The sequence below is a fragment of the Apus apus genome, chromosome 1 (genome assembly GCF_020740795.1).
Source record: "Apus apus isolate bApuApu2 chromosome 1, bApuApu2.pri.cur, whole genome shotgun sequence".
Lineage (NCBI taxonomy): Eukaryota > Metazoa > Chordata > Aves > Apodiformes > Apodidae > Apus > Apus apus.
This window is the reverse complement of record NC_067282.1, coordinates 73,287,805-73,308,642: the sequence shown is the minus strand read 5'-3', so window position 1 is coordinate 73,308,642 and position 20,838 is coordinate 73,287,805. Positions and strand designations below refer to the sequence as shown.

The window sequence follows — 20,838 nt, the reverse complement described above, 5'->3', positions numbered from 1 at the left end:
TTTGCTGTGTATCAGCACATATAGTCCAAACCAGAGAGAGAACAGCACTAGAGAAACATGGAAAAAGCAAGAAATGGCAAAAAACCTAAAAAGTAGTCAGCAGATTATATGAGTCAAGAGCTGAGAGAGTCAACGATACTGTTATTAAAATAAATTTTTCCAGGAGGTTGGTCTGTATAAAATATACGCAGTTTGGTATGCTTTTTTTTTTTTTAGTTATCTGCCACCTTGATTACCACCTGAAAAAACACATTTAATTCATACCAGCTAACTGTGATTCTGGCCCTGCTGTCCAGGGTAAGCTTTGCTATAATTTCTTTAAGACTACAGTAACTTACATAGCAACTGAACAGTCCAATTTCCTACAGAGAACTATCGGGAAGATTGCATCAAAAGCCTTCATTTTTAATTTGTGAGAACGCATGAATAAATAAATTAGCTTTGTGGTTTTACTAAGCAGCTCTAATTTTACCAGCAAAGAAAAATTATGAGGCAATTATAAATACCTGATTTGTCAGTGGTTGAATAAGCTGCAAGAAATCCACGTCCAGAAATGTGTGTTCCACTCATGAACTGTACTGTGACTTCATTACTTTTTGAAGTAATTAAACCATCTATTTGAAAGTCAAACCCACAGTATTTTCCTATGGAAAGAAGGGGGAGAACAAACATGGACTAAACCAAATTTATGTATTAAGCACCTTTTTTCATTTGTAGTGCAAGCTCACATTACTTCTGGCATGTATTAAAAAACTAATACATGTGCATGACACTAAATAATGTAGTCAGTGTCCACTTAAAGCAAATGCATCCACCTGGATCTGTCCAAAGCCTTCAACACTGTCCTGCACAACACTGTTCTCAAAACTGGACAATACGGATTTGATGGATGGACCACTCATTGGATAAGGAACTGGCTGACTGGTCACACCGAAAGAGTTGTGATCAATGGCTCACTGTCCAAATGGAGACGTGTGACAAGTGGTGCTCCTCCAGGGTTGGTACTTAAACCAGTGTTATTTAACATCTTTGTTGGCGACATGGACAGTGGAATCAAGTTGCACCCCCAGCAAGTTTGCTGATGACACCAAACTGTGTGGTGAAGTCAACATGCTGGAGGGAAGGGAGGCCATCCAGAGGGAGCTTGACAGGTTCGAGAAGTGGACTCGTGCAAACTGCATAAAGTTCAACAAGGCCAAGTGCAAGTTCTGCACCTGGGTCAAGGCAATCCCATGCACGAACACAGGTTGGGAGGAGTAAGGATTGAGGACAGCCCAAAGGAGAAGGACCTGGGGGAAGGGGTGGACCAGAAGTTTAACATGAACTGTCAATGTGCACTTGCAGCCCAAAAAGCCAACTGTGTCCTAGGCTGCATCAAAAGAAGCATAGCCAGCCAGTTGAGAGGTGATTCTCCCCCTCTACTCTGCTCTGGTAAGACCCCACCTGGAGTACTGTATCCAATTCTGGAGTCTCCAACATAGAATTCCTTGAAAGTGTCCAGAGGAGAGCGACGAAGATGATCAGAGGGCTGGAGCACCTCCCCAATGAAGATAGGCTGAGGAAGCTGGGGTTGTTCAGCATAGAGAAGAGGAGGCTCCGAGGTGACCTTATAGCAACTTCCCAATATCTGAAGGGGGCCTAAAAGAAAGCTGGGGTAGGGATTTTTACACAGGTGTACAGTGAGAGGACAAGTGGCAATGGTTTGAAGCTTAAAGAGGGGAGATTCAGATTGGATGTTAGGAAAAAGTTCTTCCTGTGAGGGTGGTGAGAAGCTGGAACAGGTTGCCCAGGGAGGTTGTGGAAGACCCCTCCCTGGATGTCTTCATGACCAGGTTGGATAGGGCCTTGAGGAACCTGATCTAGCAGAAAGTGTCCCTTACCACTTGCCCCCCCCCCCCCTTTTTTTTTTTTTTAATTAGTTTTGTTTTCAGCTACTGGATCTTGTTACGTGATTGACCAGCATGAGACTCCTCTCAGGGTAAATGAGACTCTCGTCAAGACACCATTTATCCTGTTCTGTAGGCAAACGCACAGGGCAAGACCTTTAAATCTAGCTTGGATAAACCATAAATAATTTTTCTAATTCTTCCCTCCATCTCGCTAGATTTTTAGCAACCTCTTTCAAAAACTGGCACTAGAAATGGACAAAATATGACTGCAGTGAAGCCTCTGGCAATAGTACGTGCAGAAGATGTAATATTACTATTTTGTCTGTACTTACACATTGAAGAACCCCAAGTGCTTTTTGTACAGCAATGTTACAACAGGAGAGGGAATTCCCAGGGTAGCTTACCTTCTCTGCTCCTACACATCTGGGCTTGCATTGTCTGTATTAAGTACATCTGACCCACAGTGATTGACAACTTAAAGGATTTAAATCTTCTTTTGATGTATTGATAAATATTCAAAAGGCTTGGAATGAGAAAAAAGCTTCACTAGAAACTTTCTCTGTTTATCAGTGAGCTAACCTACTAACAATTCATTTTTTAATCTAATTTTTAAGTCGTTCTGGGTTAAAGTAGGTATCAGAGAATTTCAAATTTTATGTAATACAAGTATTTTAATGTTAGACCATGTCAGTAGTCTTGAACAGAAAAGCTTAGGATAAATCCAGATTTCTTCCAAACAATTTCAGGTCACTGTTTAATCCCTCCAGAGTTCGTTGCTTCAAACATGAACATTCAAGAATGTGCATCATCTATATCTGCTGCTGTTAATGTAACTGTTTGTTCTGTGATTTAATTTATTAAGAGCAGAACAACACACACATTTGCTCAACATACTGTGCTATTACACCAGCTGGGGACAGCTGAAAGTCAAGAGAAACAGATGAAGTAGAAAATTTACTCGAACCCATTAAGTCACTTGTAAAAATGAATAATAGACTTATCAGAGCTGGACGTTCCTTGCCATTTAAGGACTTAAATGTTTCCTATTTTAGATCAAGTCTGGCTCAACAGCTCCAAGCACATGCTTATTTCCACACACACTTACCTAGGTAACAGTTGGAAAAGAGGGTTAACAAAGCTAACACTAGCCCCTTTATATCAATTTAGTGGGATCAGCATTTGAGTTGCACAAAAACAGTCTTAGAGAGGTAAATCTCTCCCTCTGTCTCTCTCTCTCCCTTCAGACTAACGGTTTGAGAAAGAAAATGAAATTAATCTGCACAATAACAACTAATTTTAGTGAAGGAAGAATGACAATTCATTTTGAGTTTTATTCAAAGTAATGAGGGTCTTAAAACCCTACGCATACCTTGACATAGATGATGTCACACTGATATTTGAAAAAATCCTGCCTTGTAGCAATGGAATTCCATTTGTCCTCTTAAAGAAGACAAAAATTATACTATGGACATTATCAGAAAAGGGGCAATATTTGAACTACACAACTACTGAAGCATGGCATCCTTTAATACCACTGAGATAAACAGCTCAAATTGGAGCTATTCCATATAAAAAGAAAGGCATTTCAGGTAAGATATATTGACTTATTTTTCTTTTTTCTTTTTTTTTTTTTTTTTAATTAAGGTCCTCACAGTTTTGCAATTCCCTCTCCACTGCTTACAAGAACTTTGCAAGCTACTGGAAAAGGTCTGAGGAAAAAAAAAAAAAAATTACAGTGGGGTTCCCTTTGAGAATGTAAATAAGCAAAGATTATTGTAAGATCTGTGTTGCATTTAGCATCTATCCATTGTATGCACAAAAAAAATGTAGGCATTCCATCACTTTCTCAGTTCATTTTTAGGATCTAGGAATTGTGTGAAGACAGACATTTTTTACATGCGCTTTAAAACAGTAACAAAATGTAATTACTTAAGAATAATTACATTATGAATACTCTGGCATACCAAACACTCATCTGCTGAACAACAATGGTAAGTATACTTGAAATGAGCATGTCACCAGAGAAAAGGACAATCTGACTACCATTTTCTTTACTGATTTTACTTTTATATAGTTCCACCTGCACCCATACTTCATTCCTGTACTGAAGGCCTGTATAGTACACAGGACAAACTTTCCTTAGCCATGCTTTCTAGCAGTACTATCAACAGTAAATTTACTAAAACTGAGAGGAGTTTTTCTACTGTGGTGAAGTATACACCGCATCCTCAAAGTTTTCCAGGGGTTTTTTTATATGAAGATCAGGAAAAACACATCTCTGATTACAGAATTATCAAAATTCCTTTATTTAATATTCCTGCAAATAATAAACACTTTCTTCTTTTCATCACTTCTCATAAGACTTAAAATCCACAACATAGAAAGCGGTGTATGATGTATTCAGGCAAGGCCTTACTCTGCCCAATATCAAACTGAACGGTAACGGTTTTCTTGGGGTAGAAAAAACCCTCTAATACCATACATCTAGCAGTTACTCTATGTTGAGCAGGTAAACAAGGAGAAATTTTTAAAGTAACAAGAGTATCAACAGTATCTTCCAGGCTCTCTATAAGAACATGGCTTTCAAATACAAATAATAAAATATCCTACCTATCTCTGTCCTGGTGGGGCCAATCCCATTGTGAACTCTTAAGTAACTGGAATGACAGGAATCTGAGTCATCAATATCAAAATCACCAAATTTGAGCTGAACTTGCTGCCCAGGCTTTACACGAATTTCCCATTCACAGACTGTGCTATTTGGAGAGGTCTGTGGGTAGTTTATCGAAGCAAGAGTTCCACTTTCAGGGCCCAGAACTGTGTGTCCACATCCATCACCTACAAAAGAACAAAACCAAATCAGATACATGTGCCCATCTCCAAAGCTTCACTAGTGTCTTAGTTATCCTGGTTTTTAGCAATGGTATGAGTTCTGTTGGTTTTTTAACTACACTAATCACGTTGCAAGAAAACTCCAAGGTAAGCTGCATGCAGATGAAGCAGCAATTGTGAGAAAATACCATGCAGCTAATGTTGTCTAATGTTTAATTTCTCATTATAGGTGACCAGAGAGCTGCTACATCTTCAATGAGATAAAAATTCATCCATAATGACTTAAATAAGTGCACAGACAGTACAGAAAGAGTCCCTTCTATTTCATTTCAACAGGTTCTGAAAAGAAGGGAAAGACACTAATAAAACAAAGAGTACATCAGTGTTACTGCTGTCACGCATTCGCAACACAGTAAGAACAGAAGTGGAAAAACAATGAGCAGCAAATACTCTAATAAAAATAACCACCAGGTCTGACCATCATCAAACTGCTGGTGCATTGCTTTCTACTGTATCACAATTTTAAAGTTGTAATTAATTCTTCCAGCTCTTTAGAGAACATGCTCGGTTTTTTCTGCATTTCTACAACAAATTAAATTATAACTCCAACCTGGGACTCTCAACCTAACATTCACGTATTAATTTTAAACAGCAGTAACAATATTAAAGAAGACTTGTTAAGAAATGGAAAAAATATGAGGAGCAAAGTAAAAACTATTTACTCAATAGCTGGACATGGATTTCTGACAAGCATGTAGCACAAGAAGCGTAAGAATTTGTGTGTTGTTTTCGAAAAAAGAATACTCTTCAAGTAACATCCACCATCACTGGCTCTTTATAAATGATGAAACAAAGTATTTCCGAGCCCAGTACACACCCAGCAAAACTAAAACCTGAAATAACACAAGCCCTACAAAACAGGCCTTGAAACACCTCAGATATTTTTTTTTTGCACTGGAGGCCTCAAAGTCTATTTATTGAATTTAGTCCCATGAAATGAGTAGGCCAGAAACAGTATTATCATTTTCACAATTTGCCACTAAGAGGTCCAGAGATCTTCTGAAAGAGACCTGTACACATTATCCTAAAAGCAATCAGGACCTTCCAGGATCTTGAACAAAGTAATGAAAGCAAAAATAGCAAAGACAAAAATCAGACTACATATGCTGCCAAAAAATGTCTTCAACACCACTCCTAAAACATCTACTATCTGTAGATCATTCTTAACCTTCAAAATTCACACCTGTACATACAGCTCCTACCAAGTTATTATGATAGGTTTAACATTATGTCAAGATTTCACTCTGGAAATTCACAATTATCAACATCATTTGTATTGGCAGATGTTTGTTTTGACAGTTAAAAGCGACAGTCTGAAAATGTTTCATACTACATACTAATAGATGTAGATCCTCTACTAAACATGAAAAGGTACATTTTTTGTCCCTAAAGCTTAGCTTACCTTTTCATGTTTAGTAGACAAATTTCAATTAAATTTCAAAATTCTTAAGTGTATTTCATGCAAGACTTAATGCTAAGTTCGATGCACTGAAGTGACATAAGTACCACAGTTTATTTTTCTCAACTAAGTCTGATTAATCTGTAAAAGCACCTAATTGCTGGTAACAAAACCTATTCTCTTTATAATCAGGGCACACTGAAAGACAGCTGCATGTTCTAAAAGCTGAAGCACTGCTGGTATATACAGAATGACAAACAGATGCAAACTGCAGCTTTTTTTATTGGTAACAGTCTTGAATCAAAATTGAGCACATTTTTTTGGAAAAGGTAACTGGAATATCTGCTTCAGTAAAATAAAAAGTTTTATTTGCAAAGCTTTTGTTTAGCCATGTTTTTCTTCAACCAATTTTAGCAATTTGCTTTAAAAACTCTTTGTTCCATCCCATGATAAATATTACTTACATTTGGGTGACTGCTGATAAATTACTTTCCTAAATTACTCTTGTTCCAATACATGAAACACAATTGTCCAATGTTACAGAGAGTTAACTCAAACCATATGCTTTGTGTATAATTTGAATTCTGGTTTCTTTCCAAAGGAATGTTACAAGCCTAAGAGCAAGTGAAAGATTTATCATTTAAAACCTGTATGGTCTTGGTTTATTAGTTAGTAAACATTTACATTTCAGATTCCTTATTAGTCCAAATACACTTAACAGTTAAGAAAAATACAGATTCCTTTGCTAGTAAGCTGGCTTTTTGCAAGTAAAGTACTCACACACATTACAAAATACATGGAATTTATTGTATTAACAATAAAAACAACAAATATATACTAGGTCTCCATTCATGGTGGTATTTGTGGCCAGTATTTCAAAACCCTTTACACTGCAGACATATAAAATTAATTTTCAGCATAACCAGCAGTCAGTTTTAGGTTATGTGCTAAAAAAGAACAATGAGCCAATTAACCAGTTCTATGCTTTTCTTATCCTGTGAGAGGGCTAGCTGTTTACTTATGTACAGATGGAAAATATTAGGCAGATACATTAACACAATGGCCTTTTGAACATGAAATCATAGTAGTTTTCACCTGTACAAGCAGATACACTGTTCTGGGTGCATTCTAAGGAAAAGAAAAACATTTGCACGTTCTAGAATACTTGGTAGCTAATTCTTATTTTGAAGGGCCTGTTATTGCAATGCAGTGACCACACAAATGATATTTCTGACAACCAGGAATACCAAAAATGTACTTGATTACATATCTTTGATTTGTCCCCACGTTTTTACATCTTAAGCATATGCTGCTGGAAGTCAAAGACAAAGGAGCGCATGGGTCTCTTATTTGACCCAAGCTGTACTCAAAGTGTAAATTTCTCCAGTTAAAAGTAGAAAAAATAATGCATAACATTCATTTAAACAACCCTCTTCAATCACTTGCTGCCCAGCTGTCTCACACATGAAACAATACTGGCACTGTGTTCGTATGATGACCAGCACACACCTTTCTGATGAGAAAAGCAAAAGAACTTCAACAACACTTTTACACCTTTAGGTGATAACACGTAAATAAAATATTAGAAGTTTTAAAAAGACATTGAGACTTTTCTTCTAAAGACACATCACTAAGAAATGTCGAATTTCCCCTTGGATCTTGGAACACTGAGTCTTGTTTCCAGTGGCTAGATAGAAAAACTTTCTAATCTTTCTAATCACACAATTCAATGGATATGTGAATCTCGAATCTCTCTTTTGTTGTAGGCTTTCTTGAAAACATCCGAGGAAAAATATTCCTCTAAGCTATACACATTAAAGAACTTGCTATCAAATCATACTGGAAAGGAATGGAAAGGAGAAAACTTGTGCTGAACTGCATCTACAGCATCATCTTACCATGATGCCAGTTTTTAAAAGTAGCTCGTTCTGACTGGACTTTTCAGATCTCAGAGCCGCTCTATGTAAGTGATTCTTCATCACTTCTGCCAAATTTGCATAAAGACCACCAATCAACCCCAGAGACACATGTATCTGTATGAGGGGAGAAATTTGCAATACTTGGCAATTTCTCCAAGAAAAAGAGAAAGTGCAATAATTTGCACTACAGCACTACATATGTAGGAGCGTTAGCTACTCCACTCACTTGGAAGTCATTAATTAAGCTCCACCAAATCTCCCACTTCTGTTAATCTGCATGCATGAGAGTGGAATATTTGAGAACACATCGAAGAGACAGACATCAATTCCTCAATCAATTATTCCTGAACAGGCTGACAACTTCTGTTGTCAGTACACAGCTGAATGGGTCTCTTGCTTTCTTTCAGCCCCCTCCATCGCAAAAGAGACTTAACTGCACTTGCAGAAGAGATCAAGCTCTTCACAGAAGCACCACAACACTTGCACATACACATTACACATGACATTTGCTGGAAGGTCTGCAGATGTGCACTGAATTCCACGTGTCTCGAGGACCATGTTCTCAGCGAACGTGAATAAGCTCAGCTCTTTACTAAAATGTATGTTAGAGATGTAGGAACCTCTTAAGAAGTCGGCAGAGGAAAGCAGACTGCTGTTGTCAGGAGAGCTATTCATCTCTTCTGCAGGCACCTTTGAATGCAGTCTGGATGAATTATCCTGACAGATTACATATGACCCGCAGGCTATGGCACATTAATGTCTGATGTAATCATGCAGATGATTTGAAACGATTTCTCAGACCCAAGTTCTTTACATCAACAAAATACAGAACCTGAACCAACACAAACATACCAAAATGCACTGGATAAGAAGAAAATGTGAAATTTAATAAACTGAGAGGATACGGCACATGCAGGAATGGGTGCTAAGTACTCCACTAATAACCACAAAAAGATTAATTATTCTTTATAGTTGTTGAAGTCAATTAATCAGAACTTTTTCCCCAAGATTGGCTGCTGTTAGCAACTGCTAATCTTGTTCTCAATACCAAGACATGTTAAATAGGACTAGAGAATGCCTTCCCATTCCTTACTTGGAGAAGAGAGAATGATAAAGACATCAGACAGTTTAAGATTACAGTCTATAACTGATAACTGATGCATATCAAAACACTGATCTCAATATTAACACATTGCACTGCCTTTTGAACAGACTCAATTTAACCAGTGTGTTTCCTGAGATTTTACACATATAAACTACATTCTTCTATGAGTTTGTGACTACATACAGGATGTAATTAAACCTTTCTTAACTAAGGAAAGGTAGAACCAAAGCTTTATGAGTTACATAAGCAAAAATATATTTTAAAGCATTCATTTTACCTCCACATACACAACTCTCTCTAATTCAATGCACTACTGTAATTTCTCCTCTATTGTTTAGCTCCTGTGCTCTGCATTTCCCTGCTCTTTATCACTGTGACACCAACAGACGCTGCTTTTGCATTTCTCAGTGTAGACAATAAAGTTTACACAACTATCAAAACAGTTTCATGAATAAAAAACACAGAAGAATTAATACCACAGAGACATCAAATTTTAAATAGCTTTTTCAGGTATTTTCTAATGCCCTTATTTATGTCCTCCAAACTCATTTCTGTTTCTGTCAAAACCCACACAACTATATTCTTCAGGAATAAATTTGTTCCTGTGAGAATTTATTCTCTTAACAAAAAAATATGCACACAGTTCATCTTCATCTTTATGCCATTTATTTGCCTCACGAACACACTAGTTTGAGCATTTCATCCCATTATAGATGTTTCACAACATAAATTACCCGACACGTCCCCAAGTGAGGCTATAGCTCAATAAACACTTGAAGGCACTTTAAATCAGTGCAGCCTCGGACAAAAGCAAGCCTTGTCTGCCTCTCACTTTTGGCCACTTGTTCTCACACCCGTCCTAGCACTCAAGGTAAACACTTCTTCAGCCATATGGTAAACCAGACCAGGGACTTGAGATAAAAACAGCTGTTAGTTTTAACCTAGAGCAACCCCCTAATTTATTTCAGTATGCACATTTAGCAATGCGTTCCCCGACAGAGGCATAAGACTGTGTGAGGGTAGGGAAACACCAGCACGCCACTTTCACCAGTACTGCCAGCCTGCGTTTGCATTTTAAACAACCTTGAATCCCAACCAGTAACGTAGAAACCATGCCTCCTCTGGGAAGAGCAGTCACACAAGAGTAGTGCACTGGTTTCAGGAACTGAGCTGAAGAAGAACCAGTGCCCCTAGCCATTCCACAGCATCGTGTTACATTTCAGCCAACTCACATCTCGGAGGCAGCTCATTGTGGTAAAGCAAGGAAAGGTGGGCAGGTGAGATTTGGGTTATCTCAGCTTGGATTGATTTACTTGCTGTGGGGCAGCCTTAGAAGGGTAATGAAATTATGGCTTTAGAGGTTTAACAAAGGTAGGAACAGGACAGAAGCTAAACCACAATACGCATTCTGCCTTTCAAAATGTTGGCAGATCAGGGAGGGAGAGGCTGATACAGTACATTTAAGATGTCATTGCAAGAAAAGTTTACTGTTTTCATTTGCAACACTAGCCACATGCTGGGCTAGTGATAATTACCACTTTATTATTTTCATCTGTAAACATAGCTTTTCAATCACTATCTCTGGAAATGTAATTTTATCTTTCAGCCACTGAATTTTACACAAAAGAGTAACACTTAGCCTTGCTAAATTTAACATCCAAAATATGGTAACTTTTAAAAACAAATTATCTCAAATTACTACAACATCAGAGCAGGTAAGACATTTGCTTCCTCTACTATCATGTACTAACCAAACAGACCATTTCAAAAGAACGGAAAAGAGAGATCAGCTGTGTAGGACCGTTGCAGAGTTTTTGCTCACTTCTGTCTGATAAATTCTGTAAGTCCCCAGGGACAGCTATGACTTGCTTAAATATTATGCAGGCAAAAGCAGCCTACAGGCTGCTACAGAAAGCTAGCCATGGTGAAAATTATTTACATGGGAATGTTGTAGGAGGGCTCTGCATTCAATGATACATAACGCAGAAGCCCTCCTAATAAGCTGCCCATGCTGAATCACAGTGACAGCTCATGTTGTATTTTGTCTTTTGTCTGGCACATGCAGCCTTCCCACTTCCCAAGACATGTCATTTACTTCGCAATCTGCATCAAGACTTCCATAAAAATCAACACTGTTGTGCTTCAGTGCTCTAAGTGCTACGCAGCAGAAACACAGCTAATGAAGGAAATGAAAAAACGCACAGATGGTCATGCAAAACTCTATGAGAATAAGCAGTACTCATGGTCAGAACAGGCTTTGAATCTCTTGTAAGGTCTTCAAACTCCTCACCACATCAGGACCAAAAGAAATTTCACAAGTCTTACATATGTCAACAAAGGAGCGAAATATTCTCAAGTCATACCAGCAAGTCACATGCTAAATTAACAATGCAGTCCTGTTTTTCTCTCTCCATTATCAGTTCATAAATGAGACCACACAGCCTACTCTGCAGATCCATCGTGCCATACCTTGACCTAAATCCCAGCTGCTGCAGGACCATCTCACGTTCTGTAACAGCTACAACTTCTGCCCTGGCCACTGCTGGTGCTTCCCATACCCTCCTTAAGCTGTACAACAGTTTCATACCCAGGTTACAACCCCATCTGCCTTTTACGGACTAAGGGTCGGTCAGGGGCCTAAAAATCACTGGAGCTTGCACAATGGAGAGAATGTAGGGAAGGAGAGGGAGGAGATGGTGAGACAACAGCAGCCAGTGGTAAAAATCTTGTTTGGATACCATGGAATCAACGTAAGTTGGCATGAAGGAAGCTAATGGTTTGTGTACCTGAACAAAAAACAGTGGGGTGTCTAGATGCTTTCAAAAAGAAAACAAAACAAAAAAAATGTTGGAATTATTTGCACCCTGTAGCTGCACTAAGAACAACGACTTGAAATATCAATTTCTAACCCTCTTTAAAATTTGTTATCCAACTACTGAAACAGTATCACTTCAAATCTCTAAACCAGTATTTCCTCTACTGGTATAGGTGACATACAGCATCATCTTCATTTCTAATATTAAACTCTAAAAAATTTCAATAGGGACTGTTTGGGATTTTTCCATTGTGAATCACACGGCTTCACTCCTGAGGTACAATAAACTATCTGTTCTAAAAGGTGATTAATTTGTAATTTTGCCTTGTAGACGTTCCCTGGAAAGTAAGGTATTTTCAGACTTGTGACCCTCTATGAATATAATAAACGAAACAAGCATCATGTACTACTGATTGACTTCAGATTAACTAGGAAGATGACAGCAAATTTACATACTTGAGTCACTAGTTTTTAAGTGCCAAAATTATCACAAAAGTATAGCAAGAGCATGTAGGAAATCAATGGTGTGTGAAGCTCCAGTAAAAACTGTGAACTTTCAACTTGCCTATCAGTTTTGCTGTAACTTCTTCACAAGAAGAAAAGGATGCCTTGCATTATAGAACTGGAGACCTTGAGAGCAGCTCTTTAAAAATGAAGAGATGAAAATAATGAAAACACTTTGTTTGACCTTTTCAAATACACTTATGATTCAAAAGATAAAAACTGACCACCACTGGACTTCATATGTAAGTGTTCAAAAGTATGAACTTATGATTACGAGACATTTTGACACTTGTATATAAAGGCATATAGAACTTAACAGCTAACGTGGTTCAGGGCTTCCTGGCTTCACAAAACTTACAGATTTGTGAAAGAAAACATAAGCACCAGTGGCTTATTCCCACCACACTGAACAAGCCAAGATTTTTTTCCCAGATTGTAACCACTTTGGAGCAAAAACAAAACTATCAGATAGAGATTTAATTTACTACAGTCCTGCTAAGGACGCACTACCTGCCAACTAGGAAAACCTTTGTGGACTTGCTGACTACTTCACCTACATGCTAGATCACTGCACTAAACTATCCTGTCAAAGTCTCCTAACTCCAACAAGTAACTACGCAACATCGCACTGTTGAAATTTACCTTCTGTTTCCATTGCTTTCCTAATTCATCTTTCCACTCAAGACACTAGGGATCTTTCACCTCTCATTCCTGTAGGTTTCTCTGTACAAAAAAACATTTACATCCAAGAAGCTAAGCAAGCTGCTTGTCTTGCCAAGTCTAATTAATGTCACTTCAGCTTCACCTTAATATAAAAGTGGAAAAATAGGATGTACAAAGAGAACTGTGACAAAACTGCTGAAACAGTTCAGTGTTTCAGTCTCCCTCCCACAATATTTGAAGCTGCAACTGTGTGCCAAACAACTACTACTGCCACTCCAAGAAGCAGCAATTAAGAGACGTGAAAATATTCCCTCTTCACAGTTAAGCAGTATTAGAGGTCTTAGGATCACACAATCTCAGCCTAGGAAAATCACAAGTGGATCACTGAATACTAGGAGAAAACGGCCCTTAGGGACAAAAAATAATTAACCTTTTGCAAAATATGTATTTATAAGCTTTAAATTTCAGACCAAGATCAACAGTATTAGTGCAGTATGACTGACAGCATCACTATGGCAAGCTTTTACACTATCATCTTTTTTTTAAACCAGGACAGAAGAGTTATCTCTTCACAATCATTTACAGAAGCATACCAAGCTTTTCAAGTTCCCTTTTGCACTACTAAAAATATTCCTCAAGGATGTATGAAATGGTTATCTCCCATAGAATTTCAAGTAAAGAACCAAGAAAATCTGTGTATTGTTAAAAGAAATGGTCCTATCAGAAGAAACACTGCAGAGGAGGAAAGTTGAGAGAGAATCCGTGTGGCCACATGCACAGTACATTGAATTCCAGCAAGGCTGATGGTCCAAAGATCAGTAGCTGGCAGGATTATCGTTCTGATTGATACTATTTCAACCCTGGATAACAAAATCTCTTCCTTGAAGTAAATTTGGAAGGAACTTCGAAAGTCTGGAAGGAAGGTTTAGAGGGGGATATTAACAAGATAAATTATGAAGTGGGGAGAGTAGCTTTTAATAAAACATGTAGATGATCTGACTAATGTTTTTGTTTTCATTTTTCAATACATTATTGAAGCATAATCTCTGGACCACAGTTAATAGGGTAGTCTCCTGTGATTTTGCTGGACTTTAATTCAGTTTTCACATCATAAACAAAGCAGGAATGTTAAAATGTAATACATTTATTTAAAACTTTTATTGAACAATGAAAAATGTTAACAAACCCAAACATATACACAACAGAAAACAAAATCTGATTTTATTTTTTTTTAAATACTACGATTAACAAAACTGCTGCAATACAGTCTTGCCAATAACAGAAAAACTTTGGCCTAAAGAAAGCACTGGAAAAAAAAAATATTAAAAAGAAACTAAAAAAATCCCTGAAACGCACACACACACAACCAAACAAAAAAATCAAAAACCCTCAAGACTCAGAAAGAAAAAAGGGTCACCTTTGAACCTCTGTGGTCCTAATTTATAACTCATTTTACAGAAGGATAGATTCACAAGGTTGAAGACCAGAAGGGACCTTTTAAGTATCATTTCTTGTATTCTACAACTACTTAGAGTTGGCTAGTCATGATTCTAACCAAAGGGTATTTAGGATGTTGCAATAATTTTAACTTTACAGAAAGAATTCTGATTTAATTTAAAGGTATCTTGAGAGAGAGAATTTTTAACTATTTCTAAAGCTAGTATGCTTTAAACACTTGGAGACGAAAATAAACAAAAAAGCCCCCACCAAACCAACTGTTTCTAAGATAGTCTTAAAAAATACACCTACTTTATTTATGGCAAATGGGTAAATTCCTTATTATTCAATACTAGTATTGCCAAGAATGACACAACTAAGTTCATAAACTTTATTCAGCTTACAAAATAACATTTTCTAAAGCAATAGCTACGTAAACTATCATAATAATGGTGCAGAACTGGAACTTTCTTAATTGTGTTACCCTTCAAAAACAAGACGTATGGAATTTCTATTAATAGGACAGAAGTTTATTCAGTTGAAAACTTGAAAATTGGTACTTTCAGTAAGATACTAAATACAGAGGTTCTTAAGATCAGTAGCCAAGTGACTGTAAGAAAATAATGGCCACCTGTGTCAAAATGCAGACAACCATCTGCTTATACATCCTCTTCATGTTAGCAAAAATTAAAAGCTAGCACATATGATACATATTCAGCCACCATTTACACATACTCTGCTTCCAGGAATCCTTTTTCTTCAAAAGATTTACCTTATTGAAGCAATAGCTTCTGAGAATGCTTGCACTTCTTAACAGTTCATTCACTTAGTAATGTATTTTATGTTTTTACTGTAAATGTATTTAAATTGTTTTATAGCTAGGGAGGTCAACTCAAATCACAGTCTCACTGCAAACTCGCAACAAAATATTTGTGAGTTGTCACTTATTGCCAAAAGACAAACACTGATGAGCTTGATTTTTGGGGTGCAACTACTCTAACTACAGTCAAAAGGATGACTAGCCACTGAGCTTCAGCACCCATCACCTGTTTGCTGGTGTAAGTCTTACAGACTGGTAACTCGTCATAAATTGTTTTCATTCCCGTATTTTCAAAGAGAAAAGAATCTAACCCAAACAGGACTGACAACTATAAACAAAGAGATTTTGTAATAAATGCCAACAGGAAACATCCAAATGGCATAAGCAGTATTCAAGAGCCTGTGTATCTATTCCAAGATCCAACTGATTAAAATAACTGAAATAACAGTAGCTAAACAGGTATGAACTACCTGCCTTAAATCCAGTTTTTAAAAGTTTAGCAACCATCAAGAAATGTTATTCTTTTACAGTTCTTCACCAAGGGAAATGAAGAGGGATACAGTAGAATGACAAGCCCAAAAAGAAACTGCACAGGTTAAATGTTTCTTACTTACTCAAGGATCTCTGTTTTCTTTTTCAAACACTAGAGAAAGAATTCATCAAATAAAAAGCTGGTTTCAAAATCAGCGCTATCCTATGGTCCAAATCACATGGCTATCACATTTTCAAGTATAATTTTTAATTCAAGTAACAAAAAATTGCTCAAATATAAAGAAACAAGCTTAAATAAAGTATGACTACAAAAGCTCAAGCTGTTTGTCTCAAATAATGGAAGTCAAAGCTCAAAGCTTAACAAAATCTGTTATTTCCCAGTCTTACCACATTAACAAACAGGCTTCACAGACACAGCCACTGCATAAAAAAAAACAAACCAGCACTGAACATTTTATAGATCTTGTTTTAATGCAAGTTGCTATATGGCCTTTTACATTAAAATTACTACTGCTTTACCTCCCAACCCCCCCTAAACTTAGTTTAGTAATAAATCCAGTCTATACTTGGACAATGGTTTCAACTATACAACTACTGGGGGAAAAAAAAAAAAAGACCACAGATGTTCCGTAACATTTGATTTTAAAAAGAAATCAAAAAACACCTCTTATTAAGAAAATGCAGGAGAGGAAAATCCTTTGACCACAGAACAAATACCAGGTCAAACGTGGGGGTTACATGCAATAGCTTATTTAGAAATGTTTCAAAATAAAGATAAAATAACCAATAGAGAAACATTTGCCAAAACGCTGAACAGCGATTCCAACAAGGATTGCATGTGTACTGATGATTATCTATGCTATCAAAGTTGATGCGTTCAAGGCAGCACTTAACTAGCTGATGACTGAAAATGGACAGAACAGCAACGGTCACATTAAAAACCTAATGCATCATTTCCTAGTGTATAAAGCAGGTGGCAGAATTGCAGAAAAGAAGATGGATTCTTTCCCTCTTATGTGAATAACAGAAGAAAACATTCCTCTAAATCTTGAAAGATGAACACCTCCATTTAGTAGCAGGAAAATTTCCTAAAGACTGCACTAATATGCTAGAAGGTTAGGCTGGAGATGCACACAGTAACAGCAAACAAGCTTCTGAGAGAACACTTAGGTTACCTTTTAACATTAGCTCAGATAATTGATTTGAATAGCCATGTGCACATACACACACACATATATAAATCCAATGTGTACTATACTCCTTAAATCCAAAGCAAAACACAATACATTCTGGTATCAAGTATGAGAACTCTTGAGAGCGATAACACAAAGTGGTAACTCCTGCTTTGTTTAGATGAGTGCACTAGACAAGCACGACATTAACAGGCTCCCAAAGATGAGCTGGGCTGAACAGAATCAGTACTACAAAGCAAACTCCCAGAAAGGAAGCCTCTGAAGGACACATGTACCTACCTTCTGATCAGTAGACCCATTTAACTACTTCAAATCAGGCTCAATAACTGGAGGGAGGAAAAAACTTTGCTAAGATTCTTATTTTCAAAAGTAAAGAATTTCCAGAGTTTTTAGATCTATATTTTCAATACCAGCTCATTTCCCTCCAGAAACAGCATTTCTCCACACAGTTCTCTAGAGCACTGCTCGTTCTCCTCCTCACCAAATCTATCTTCAAAGTGCAATGCTGGGAAATGCAAAAGAGCATAAGAAAACCTAAATCAGCAGACATGTCAGCTAAATCTCGTAGAACTTTAAGCCTCAGTCTTGAAAAATTCTTCCATACTTCTCAGCACAAGAATGAACTGGATTTGCCTCAGCATTCCTGCCTACATGGTACCAATCCCCAAATCCACAAGAATCTGTATTCTTCTGCATCTTCAGAGCACTTTGTATTCTTAAGTAAAACTATTCTATTAGCAAAATTAAAGAGGACAATAGAGCATTGCCCTCCCCATCATAGAAGACTTATTCTAATCTTAATTTGCAGGATAATTAATCTCTCATCAAAATGTTTATTATCTCTAATGAAAATAATTTCTTATCGGTTTGGGTGTGACTCTTTTCCTCTCAGATGAGCCCAGCCAAGGACAACTGATACAAAGGACAATGAGACACTACCCAATCTAATCTAGCCAGAGTAGAAAATGGCACTTGAATGAAGGACAAACCATGACAATTGGTCATATGGCAGACAGTTTAGTGGTAGTGCTTTATATTAACATGTCAGAAGCTCTCTGCAGCAGAAAAATTCACCTGCAATGGGCTACCTTGGTAGCTGGAACCCCAGTCAGTCCCCTGCTCCAGAAGGAAATAATCTCCCCCCAGACATCTAGGGAGAAGTTACAACCTTTCTGCCTCCCTCTTGCCCAGCTAATAGATATGTAGCTAGAGCCACCATCCCTTTGTCTGCTTCCTTCTCCCCAGAATAAGCCACCTCTCTCACAAATCTGTAGTTGGAGAACGTTGTTAAGATCCCTCAGGCTTGAAGTTCACAATTGGAAGGTTATGTTAGTGACCTAGTGACCAGAAGAGATAGTTACTTCCAAAGTCTGAAACAACGTTTAAGCAAACAAAACTCACAAAAATAACACAGCTAATTCTAGTCTTTCCACCTGCCTAAGGAACTTCTGAACTCAGCATAATGCAAGCAAAACACAATACTTAAGTGACAATGGCACCAAGACACCCCCTGTAGGGTAAATCGTGAGCAACTTGCATCAGTTGCTACAGCTGTTCATTTCACGCACCACCATTTGAATGACCTTGGGCTATTTCAAGTCCTACAGAAAGGCACAGGCTAGGCTAAAGGATCAGCATGCACTTAATTCTGGACTGGCCACCACTGTCAAAGCTACCATTGTCTAATGCCTTGTGGGATGGACAACCAGAGGTGAGACGAGGGCTGCTGCAGAAGAAAGAGGAAGGCACACAGAGGAACTGAAGAGGAACTGGGGAATACTGCAGTTCAATCACAAAACATAAGGCCATGGAAAACGGTTTCATTACGCTCAGTGTACATGGCGCCATTAGTTCCTTCACTTAGCTTTTCAGATGCGGATAACTTGGCACCGTACATTCAAAAACTATTTTTCTCTGCTATGCTGAAGTAAACATTTTAAAGCTACAGTGATTAATCACTTTCTTGTACTTTTTTCAACAAGGTTGGAGTACGTAAAAACATCCTTATGGGTTGAAATGTCTTTAGAACAAAATGTGAGAATCACATTCAAAAACAAGCAGAGTTACTTTTTTTAAATAAAAGGTTGCAAACAAATCTGCTTGAAATCACTTGGGAAGTGACTTCAGAATCTAAAGACTATTTTTAACTTAAGGCTGTATTCCAGTTTTATATGCAAATCAGTATCCAGCTGGAATGCCAACAGATGGCTACCAAACTACATGTGTGATAACTAAGTTCTTGCTATACAGATCCTACAATTTTCATACCTTCCGAGTAACTGAGACATTATTTAATTTCTACTTTGATGGAAGCTAAGCAACCATTTTTTTCTTAGCTGTGATTTTCTAGATACAAAAAAAAAAAAAAAGTTAAACTTAACTACAAACAGGTTATACCAAATTTATGTCAATAGCTGAACATCTGTTAAGAGCACTGTTTCTCAAAATGCAATCCACAAAGAACAGGAAGCTTACATGGTGCTGGCTTGCTTTCACTCACACCTGCCTAATTACATGAAAAACAAATAAAACACCTTAAGTATTTTTAAAATATCATTTTCCTTGCAACCAGGAGCTAGAGTCACTACAGAATTGTTTCAAAATCACAAAAGCTGACTTGCACACCCATCAGCTGGACAGTCCTGTATGCATGAGAAAGTATGAAACGCAACAAGGGGTACTTTCCTGTTGGGTATCTTTAGTCTTTCTGAAGGTGTTCAACCTCATACAAAATCCTCCTATTTTCCAAGACAGTGAGATGCTTACATTAAAGATTCGGACAGAAGAATGTTGAACTACATATACATTTTTAATATGATAGACTGAAAAAATCCCACTCAAATCCTACAAGATAATACAGTGGGCTACTAAGTGAAGAGTGTATCCACCACAGCAGTACCTGCACTTTTTCATTCCTCAGTTTCCTGCTATCTGGAAGGGGAGGAGGAGGAGGAGAACATTTGACCCAATAATCAAAACAAGTTTCACATTGACTAAAACCATATTGTTATTTTTAAATCAGTTCATATTAGGGAGGTGCTCCATAGAAAGCCATGTGAGAAATGAAAACACTCTTATCTTCAGAAAAAGATTTAAATACCATGCAGCATTTGAGGCTTAGAGCTGCTGAACACAGGAAAAGAAAACAAATAGTTTGTTATTAACAGGGGATCACACTCCCTAATGTAACGGATGAGGCTAGGTTCCTATTTAGTATCACTTACTGTATTTTTATATAAAAGCCTAAAAGCAACTTTAACTGTAGAATCTCCTAAGCCTTGGGTACTTTGACATATCAACATATTCTCCTAGAAGCCCATGCATATATTTAATACAATGATTTAGTAACAGCTTTGTGCAGACCCCTCATGAGCAAGACTGCAGTTTCATTTCTGTATGGGACTCCTTACCCAATACAGAACTATGCCAGCATTTAAAGATACAGGATATGGGCTCCTCAGCCTTCTCTGGAATAAGATAAAGGAAAATATTTTGGCAAGGAAACAGTCTCTCACGAGCAGAGCTTTTCTTAGAAGCTCCAACAGTTTCTTATACTGAAGAGCATTGTATTCAACAACACCAGAGGCACTAACCTTAAAACAAGCCCTGCTTTTTGTTACCAAATAAAACAAAGCTTGTCAATAAAGAAGCTCCCCTCCTGCTCAAAAGCAAAACTTCAGTGCAAATTTTAACAATTAACTAGAAGGAGA

General features: G+C 37.4%; 1 protein-coding gene across 1 annotated transcript in view; it reads right to left on the bottom strand.

The window, feature by feature from the left end:
* DCBLD2 (discoidin, CUB and LCCL domain containing 2) overlaps positions 1-20,838 on the bottom strand; it is a 48,714-nt gene that overhangs the window by 25,780 nt on the left and 2,096 nt on the right. Inside the window, exons 2-3 of the mRNA XM_051631083.1 lie at positions 4,500-4,727; positions 507-644 (exon numbers count right to left, since the gene is read on the bottom strand). Of these exons, the coding sequence (XP_051487043.1) occupies positions 507-644; positions 4,500-4,727 (366 nt within the window). The remainder of the gene's footprint in view (positions 1-506; positions 645-4,499; positions 4,728-20,838) is intronic.